The following is a 9,323-nucleotide window of genomic DNA, read 5'->3' on the forward strand; positions in this document are numbered from 1 at the left end:
GTCAGCCAAATCGAAGGCTTTTTTTGGCGATTTCGGTAGAACAGTCATGTAATGCTCGTTCTCGATATCAGGAACTAGTACATTTAAGGTCCAGTAAGCGCTCCGTAATATGGACTGCGTCAACGGACAAAAGAACAATGTGAAAATACTGGAAATTGAATAAAAAGCAAGGTGATTTTTTTGGCATGTGAGTGTATGTGAGCGGATTTTTTCCAGCGAACATTTTTATCTTGTGTATTATTTCAGACGTTGTAATATAATTTTTCTTTCGAAGCAGAGTATACAATTTATGAAGTTTTATTGATATTTATGACAATTTTAAGTGCTGGGATTGACAAATATTCATTATATTTTGATTTGAAGGCATGTGGAGCTCCAAATCCCAAGTGTATGACATTGCTATGCTATAAAGATTTAAAAACATGTTTCTCCAATTAATTTTAGCAATAAATGACATCTTGCGTGCAAAATATTATTTGAAATACAAATGCAAAACAAAAACAAGCCAGCATTCATCAGATTTAAAGACAATATTTTAATATTGAATATGTAACAATAGACATGAATATTTATCAGATACGTATCTGAATTACCACAAAGCTATTTTTACATGAAAAAGAAGCCATGACGTCATTCACTTTGAATCCGTTTAATTAGAAATTTATTATTTCACCTTTTCTCGAGATTTTTCGAGACCATGTGTAACACAAGATATTTTACCGATGCAAGCCACGTGTTTTCTAAATTAAGTTATGGTATTCAAAGTCACAAAAAGAAGTTGCAAAAAATGTAAAAGAAAAATGTAAAATGTTCTAAGTTATAAATGAAAATCTAAATGAGTAAATATCTCAGTGAAATTTAAATTTAACATCTATGCTTCCAATTACTTTTGTATCTTGTAAAATTATCTAAATAATTCTTTCAAGGTAATATCTTTAATCGTTATCGCTTATTCATATCATTATTATTGTATACTATTATGCTGACATAATACATGAACTTAGCTTTGAAACTGACTAAAATGCAATTAACACAAACTTATTAAGACTGTAAAAAGGTAGGAAGTATATAACAATATCGATGAAACACACTCTTAAACACTTGTATAACGTACAAAATGATAGATCAAGCAATGAGCATATGTCACTTATTTTGACAGTATCTGTACAATTACAGTCAAACGTGTATTAAGCGACCGGGCAAGGGAAACACCAAAAATGGTCGCTTAATGAAACGGTCTCTTAAGACAGTCAGCATGATATAAAAGTCAAAATTTATAAATGACATCTTTTTTATTCGATGGGATTGTTTTTCAATTTCATTTTTATATAAATGTTGAATAATAAGTATGGTCCGATTATCTAAACGGATGCAAATGTAAAAATAACGTTCCGATATTTATTGACAAAACAGTTTTGATCCATTACGTACATGTTTGACATTTTTTCCAGAATTTTATAACTTCTCCGTTGTTTTTCCTTGTCTCCAACACGAAAACCCTATTAGTGAAGATGTTTTCTGTTGTGCATTTTTTCATTTGAAATAAACAAACTACATCTATTTGTTACTATTAATTTAATGGCTGGTCAAGTTCAAGGTCAATTCAATGCAGTCTAAATGTCAACAAGCGAAGCGTATACACCATCTCAGTATGGGCGGAGCGTTGCATTGTTTATCCGATATTATTGGATAATACACGTCACGCGTATACTTAACTTCATTTGCATACGCTAAAACGGTATGGGAAATAGAGTTTTTCACACGTTTATTGTTGTGTTTTGATTGCTGACACTTGTGACATAACGAGGTGGCGTTCTCTTAAAACACAATTACTTGACAGGTAAAAGTGGTCGTTTAATGAAAAGATTGATGTCAATTAGGTGACTAATTAGCGGTCGCTGGTCGCGTTGAGCAAAAGTCGCTTAATACATTAAAGATATAGAGAGAAAATGATCGGGGGAAGTTTAAAGTGGTCGTTGAAGACAAAAGTCGCTTAATACACGTGGTCGCATGGGCAAGTTAGACTGTATACTTGTTTTAAGATATATTAAGTTCAATAAGGCCATCAAAATCATTGCCGATTTTAGAAAGCGCTGTAACAGTTCCATCTGTCAGCGTCTCGATGCAACCCAAGCGTACACTTTTTATCAAGCATTAGCTATTCAAAGCGCTATCTTTATTTTTTGCCATTGTCGATAGGAAAATTGCATTGATAATAATGGTCCCAAAAAAGAAGAATGCCATTGCAATCCAATCAATGCATGTACTGATGTCTTGCCATGTTATGTCTGGTTCTTCTATATCCGAGTTGATGGTAGTAACGACTGGAATTTTCCTCTTATTCGTATTGTCTATCGGATAAACCTTGTTATTTTTATCAGTATTTCGTCCGAATCTACAGCGGAAACAGTACACGAATCTGAATATACTTTTTAGGCAACCTGGTACCTGGCCTTTCTTAAAATAAATACTCAGATTCAGTATAGTTGTCACGGTCATGAGCGTGCTCAAGATCAAAAGAATCATCAAATAATAGCTTAGGATCGGCATCGGTTCTGACGTCTTGGGAAGATTATCTCCAACAAGAGTCATGAAGACAGCTAGAGCTAGCAACACTGTAACGGAATACGAAACTCTCTCTCCGGATTCAGCTGGTAATAAGAATACCAAAATATTTATTATTGCCATGAATACTATTGGCAGAACTACGTTTACAATTAAAAACATTGGTTTGCGTTTGATCTTGAAAATAATATTTAACGTATCGGACGTGCCATGGCCACCGCCTACTCTTTCTACCCTTGTAGAATCCAACTGCTATTCACCATTCTCTGAGTAATAATCCAAAAGTACTTCATCAACGTTAGGATGTAGGTATACTTCTGTCCCTACGTAGCCCCATACGTTAAAAGACAGCGTACATAATTGCATCGCCATTATATCTGAACAGTGAAAACAAAAAAACATTTTTTAGTGTTACTTACAGTATTTGCAACGTTTCTGTAATTATTTATGTAATTTATGTTTTTTCTATGGGAGAAATTAAATTGTATAAATCTATAACTAACCTGCGTATCAAACGGGTAAAATGTGACGTCAACATTGCAAGAAGTGTCAAAAACGGCTCCAGGTACAAATGTTGTATACCCGGAGTTATATATCCTAATTGTCATCCAGTCATCTCCAAGGTCAGACAGCTTTGTGTACGGATTTGTGAGAACCAGTTTCGGATACCATACGTCGGATAACCTAAATAATGCCGAGTATGCCCATCCATAATCTTCGGGATCCCAGGTAATAATTTGATCACTCCATCCAATTATAAGAAGACCATACGTTGAAAACTTTGCTGCGACTTCGTCAAATTCTTGAACTGTTAATAAATTAAATGAGATGGTGACGACTATCGGATTATTCTGATCTGACACGGGGCGTTGTCGGGCGTCATACCCGTCAAGTACATCATGCATCAGCTCGACTGAATTGTTGTATGAAGCACAATATGATATTCTTACTGATGATATACACAGTAGTATAATGTAAGCAACATGAACATATCTCATCCTGTCCGAATAAGAGTGTTTCTTTTAAAAGCCTTTTAAAACTGACAGTACAAATCGTTATCAAAATATTTATAATTCGAACTTAAAATATATTTGTATCCGTGCTTCTTTGCTGAAGTTCTATTGCATTTTATTCAATTTATTGTTGAAAATATAATTATTTGTCAAACAATTTGGAAAAAGTCCAGTAAATGTCATAACAAGTACACACTACCGTTAATTATTTCTCAAAGTAGTGCCTTACGTTGATAAGTGGCAACCTCTAACTTTTGAATCTCAAAATATCTATTGGGTATTTAAAATTTAAAGGTTACGGACAAAATGTCTTACTATTTTAAGTTCTATCAGTTTTCAAAAACGCTTTTATTGAAATGAATGGAGTTATTTTGTAATCGGATTGTAGTTCAAAAACTATTCCATTGTATGGCATGTATGAAAATAAAAGAATTTATAGATAAATATTAGTAAATACAGGTAATTTAAGACGCATAGAAACGAATAGTTAAATTTGAGTACACCTTCGCACAACAATAGAAAGCATATTGATTTATAGCCTAATTAAAAAGAAGTAAATACCACCAAAAACAAACAAGCATGTAAATACTAATGTATGCTGGACCAATCAAACTTTAAAAAATATTAAATATAGTAGGCACTGGGAAAGATTTGATCGCCTCTGTCTATTGCGTGTTGACATGTTGACATGTTTCAAAATAAAGTTCGCCAAACGGACAAATCGATCAGTAAAGTTGATACTGCCCGCGGAGATAATTGTTAAAACAGTAATTATTACATTTAGGCGAAGAAATATTGGAATTTTGACAATTTTAATAGGGCTATTAAAGAATAGCTAAAACTAAAGAAAAATGTGACAAAAATAATGTTCTATTTTGCTATGTAAGAAGGAACTCGTGCAATATTGTTCGCATATACATTGTACAAGAAAAAATCCAGGAACTGGATATAAATTCTAAAGAGTAAAATAACAAAACTCACACGTAATTAATTATCATTTTTGTGCCCCAATATTGTGGCGGGCATTTAGATTTACCCTTGTCCGTCCTTCCGTCCGTCCGTCCGCACTCACAGGAGAGTAATTATGTGGCTAGAGGGACAATAGGTAACTGTTCTTTCTCTTTGATGTCATTCATTCCGTAATGCTTTTATGTGGCTATTTTCTTTTGTGTGGCTAAAAAGAACAATAGAGAGAACAATAGAGTAGCCACATAATTACTGTCCTGTGAGAACGTCCGTCCTTCCGTCCGTCCGTCCTTCCGTCCGTTCACTTTTGTGTCGCACGTAACTCAAAAAGTATTTGACCTAGAGTCATGAAACTTTACAGGAATGTTTATCAGCATGTGCAGTTGTGCACCTGGGTAATTTTGTGTCGATATTATTAGTATTTTTAGAGTTATTGCCCTTGACTTAGTAAAATTTTGCAATTTTCAACTTGTGTCGCATGTAACTCAAAAAGGATTTGACCTAGAGTCATGAAACTTTACAGGAATGTTGATCAGCATGTGAAGTTGTGCACCTGGGTATTTTTGTCTGAATATTTTTATTACTTTTAGAGTTATTGCCCTTGACTTAGTAAAATTTTGCAATTTTCAATTTGTGTCGCATGTAACTCAAAAAGGATTTGACCTAGAGTCATGAAACTTTACAGGAAGGAATGTTGATCAGCATGTGTAGTTCACTAAAATACAGGAATAATGATTCACATCACTGTGAAGCTATGAAGCTGGAACTTTGCATGTGGATTTTTTTCAGTTTTGTTAGTGTTATTGCTCTTGACTTACAGTAGTATAAATTTGCAATTTTCAACTTGTTCATGCATAGCTCAAAAAGTATTTCACTTGTAGGCCTGAAAGTTTACAAGAATGTTGGTCAGCATGTGTACTTATGCACCTTGGGGTTTGCTTGTGGATTTATTCAGTATTTGTAAAGTTCTTGCTCTTAACTTAGTAAAAGATTTTTAGTTTTCAAAAAATATTTGACCTAGAGTCATAAGATTGACAAAACAGTGGCGCGGTGGGGGCACCCGTGTCCTTTGGACACATTTCTAGTTATATAATTATTTAGTATAATTTCAAACATGTATCGCCTTTACATATAAATAAATGTTCTACTGAAACACAGGCGAAGCGATCAGGCAAACATTTCTTTGTTGTTGTTGTTGTTGTTGTTTGATTCCCATCTTTGTGAATTCAATTGATAGATTGTGAACGATTTTTTAAATAAATATAATTATCTTATGAGAAAAGGAATCTAAAGTAGATAGTATATAAGTTATATGCAAGTGATGAAAAAAACACAACTTTTGTTAAGAGTAAGAGTAGCCCATTATTTGTATGACTATAGAGATAAGATTGGTAAGCTTTATGTGGGGAATTGATATTGGTTATCAATTCCTTGCAAAAGGAACAATATTTATGGATTACAAAAATCGCTCTTGTAGTAAACTACGTGAGTATATTCAACATAAGCGGAAAACTGTATAATTTGTTGAATAATTTAATGTCTAGTTAAATAATTGTAGAAATTCTTCTTTCCCGCCATTTGAATAATCAAAAAAAATTTCCACCGCTGCAGACCTCTTGCATACTTCTTTTTAAAAACAGCAGAATACACAAAGTACTTGTTTAAAAAGTTTACTGTGGACTTGTAAGATTTAATACTGATTCTGCTTTGCCTTATAGTTTATTGTAAACGTATGCTTCCACCAATATGAAAATGAGCAAATTACGACTCCTTCATAAAAGTAGCTACTGGCAACGAAGATTGTTCATGTATCGTAAAGTATCAAGTTTTAGTATTTCCTGAGACGCTAGAAATATCCGTTCTGTCAGGAATCAATTTTTCGTTGTGAAATAGACACCTACCTGACACCTAGCTTAAACCCCGAGGAAGTCTACAAACTGGTTTCGAGCTTTAAACATAAGAAAGTATTGTAATTCTAAATATAGATAACCTTACAAAAGCATAGCTGATTGCAAATCCTATCAGCATTTTGTCATCATGTGGTATTAATGTTTTCATTTTCATTGGCTTAAAACAGGCTGTTTGAGTGTGGAAACGGTCAAATCTTGTTAATTGTATATGTCGCCATCAAGGAAAGGCGACATTAAAATAAATTTAGTTCCATCGGCTTTGAACGTAAATATTTGTTTGATAATGCCATTTAATTCTGTACAAAGCATTCAATTTATGATAATACTGTTTTACATGCTTTTGACCAGTGGTCAATATTTACTTCAAGTCTGATATTGTATATTATGTATTGCGCATCTAGCAAAACAAAACATGAGGCCTTGGAGAAAGCATTACATTGTAAAAGATATTTTGAAAATAAAGATATTAATCACACAAATAATAATTTCCTTTCAAAACAAGGACGACAACTTTCAATTCAGAAAACATACTAGATTTGTTTGGAACTTGAATCGCACATTCGAATAAATTACAACCAGTACAATTTAAGGAAACTTAAACTGTTATCAGTTTGACCTCCTGTAAAATGATCAGGGGAGAACTGAATATATGAAGAATTTTTATTGGTCATTTTAAAATTACACACTGAAATCGGTGAAACTCATTGGTCATTCTGAAATGAAATGTAAAGGACAGTACTAATTATTCTAAAATAAAATGTAAAGGATAGTTATTACCATTCTAAAATACAATTTTAAGAATAGCTCTATAATAAAATGTAAGGGATAGTTTTGCCACTATAAAATAAAATGTAGAGGATTGTTCTGAAATAATATATACAGGAATGAGGTTTGTTTTTGTTTTAAACTCTAGAATAATTTGTAATTGAATTAAAAATTATAAAGTCGTACGTAAAACAAGTAAATGAGACACTTTAAAGACATGTTTTTTTCTTTGAAAAATCACTAATACAAATATGCTATAATTTAATATCAATGTTTACGAAATGGGTATTTTCTTCATAGCTTCAAAAAATGATTATCATGTCATTCTTATGCAAGCATTTCTAACATTTTATTTTGTATTGAAAACTTAGAAATAACATATTTTTGCACGTTAAACAGATTTACTACGGCCGAGTATCGCTTTAAAAGATACTTCTTGTTTATTCTTGTCGATATTGCTATCATACTGCTATACGAAGGATAAATTGGACGAACATCAATCTAAATGTAACTGTCAAACTTGTCTGGTTATAAACTTGTTTTGAATTCTATGTACTTTAAAATTTGTTTGATTTAACAACTAAAAAGGGGAACATTTAGCTGAAATTATTTAAAAAAACAAAACAAATAAAAACCATAATCTGTAGCACAGTTTTTTTTTTTTTTGTCTATTTGACATTAGAAAGATTCAATAAGTAAGGCCGTTTTTTATTTTATCTTTGACGTTTTTCATTATCAATCGTTGGACAATCAGGATAACAATAGTCATTTTTTTTAAATACAACGCTTATTCAACTCAATTTGACAATGAAAAATGTGGATAATGTCACTTTACTGAAATTTTTTTGTGAAACATGTATCCGTCCTGTTATTTATATCTTAAGATATTTCATTTATATCCGTCAGTTTAAATACGCATAAATTAAGAGAGTACTGTAAAGAAAGCAAAGATTGCCTGCAATAATATTTTAAATTTATTTGTCTGGAACCATACAATAAGACGTTGTTCGTTTCATGTAACAAATGTTTTAGTTTGAGAAATCACGAAGGATTCCATCGAACAAGTGTTAGATTTGGTATCTACGTGAGAAAAGTAATACATGTACAAAAGACGGCACAAGAAATAGTTTCTTGCCCAACTTGGTTTTTAGTTCTTTTATCGGAAACAGTATAGGGCCCGCTCATTCTGGTGATGTATCTATACATATTATTTCGTTGGGAAAAGACACCAGTATTTCCTCCGTAAATGGAAACTTATTATTCACACCAAGGATTTCACTTTACGAGAGCAATACTGATTATTGTCCATAAAGAATTTAATTTTATGTATAGGCTACTCACTAGAATGAGCGAGCTCTACACTTAATCCCACAATGATAATGACATATTAATTCAAATGTTTTGCAAAAGGTACTACCTAGTCATATTTTGTATTGGTTTTCTACCGCATGCAGATCATAATAACAAAAAGGCACGTAGTGTAGGCATCGTGAAAAAAACCATCTTAATCATTCACTGAAAAATTAGATATGGTTGGTTACAATGAAAGTCACGGTCAATTTTGCTATTTTATATAGCTTTTTGATGAAACAAAAAGCCACCAAAAGAATCACTTGCCTTGACGTTATTTAATCTGAGGAAGGGTTAAGTTATAGGACTATATCCAAAGCCCAAGATATGAAGGCAAGGCAGCGACGCCTGACTTTGATAATTGATTCTCAGTTTTTTACAATCAAGTAATTATTTAAGTAACACTATATTTAAATATTTTTCACCTTTTTTTTACATAGACAAAATCGTTTCTTGTCATTATTTACGACCACAATAAACACGCACATTCATTAACCATTTATATAAAATATTTCACGTTTTTATACGAAACAATAATAAACAAATTGCAAGTCTAAGCTCTTAACAACTTATGCTCAAAGAAAATAATAAAATCGCCATGTAATTCATATATGTCTCCGTAGCCAGTCGGCATATATTTGTTATGAGTTCGTGTTACTCACAGGTGTGGAGAGAAAACCGAGACAATATATACACAACTTAAAAAATCAATAGTAATGTGGCAACTTCACCGATGCATTTCATTTGTCACCTG

At 32.4% G+C, this 9,323-nt stretch overlaps 1 protein-coding gene across 1 annotated transcript; it reads right to left on the bottom strand.

Annotated features, from left to right (window-relative positions):
* Nucleotides 1-2,033: 2,033 nt before the first annotated feature.
* Nucleotides 2,034-3,606, bottom strand: LOC132756875 (acetylcholine receptor subunit beta-type lev-1-like). The gene is made up of 2 exons (XM_060748019.1): nucleotides 3,057-3,606; nucleotides 2,034-2,814 (listed from the first exon to the last, which is right to left on the bottom strand). Exons 1-2 carry the CDS (start codon nucleotides 3,561-3,563, stop codon nucleotides 2,155-2,157), a joined length of 1,167 nt encoding a protein of 388 aa, XP_060604002.1. The 5' UTR covers nucleotides 3,564-3,606; the 3' UTR covers nucleotides 2,034-2,154.
* Nucleotides 3,607-9,323: the final 5,717 nt, after the last annotated feature.

The sequence above is a fragment of the Ruditapes philippinarum genome, unplaced genomic scaffold, assembly GCF_026571515.1.
Source record: "Ruditapes philippinarum isolate M1 unplaced genomic scaffold, ASM2657151v2 ctg5504_1_1_1_1, whole genome shotgun sequence".
In the NCBI taxonomy this organism is placed as follows: Eukaryota; Metazoa; Mollusca; class Bivalvia; order Venerida; family Veneridae; genus Ruditapes; species Ruditapes philippinarum.

Coding starts and splice junctions, on each gene's coding strand:
- LOC132756875 (XM_060748019.1), bottom strand. CDS start 3,563: ATGAGATATGTTCATGTTGCTTACATTATACTACTGTGTATATCATCA. Junction 2,815..3,056: donor ATACGCAGGTTAGTTATAGA/TTTATACAATTT, acceptor GGTGAATAGCAG/TTGGATTCTACAAGGGTAGA.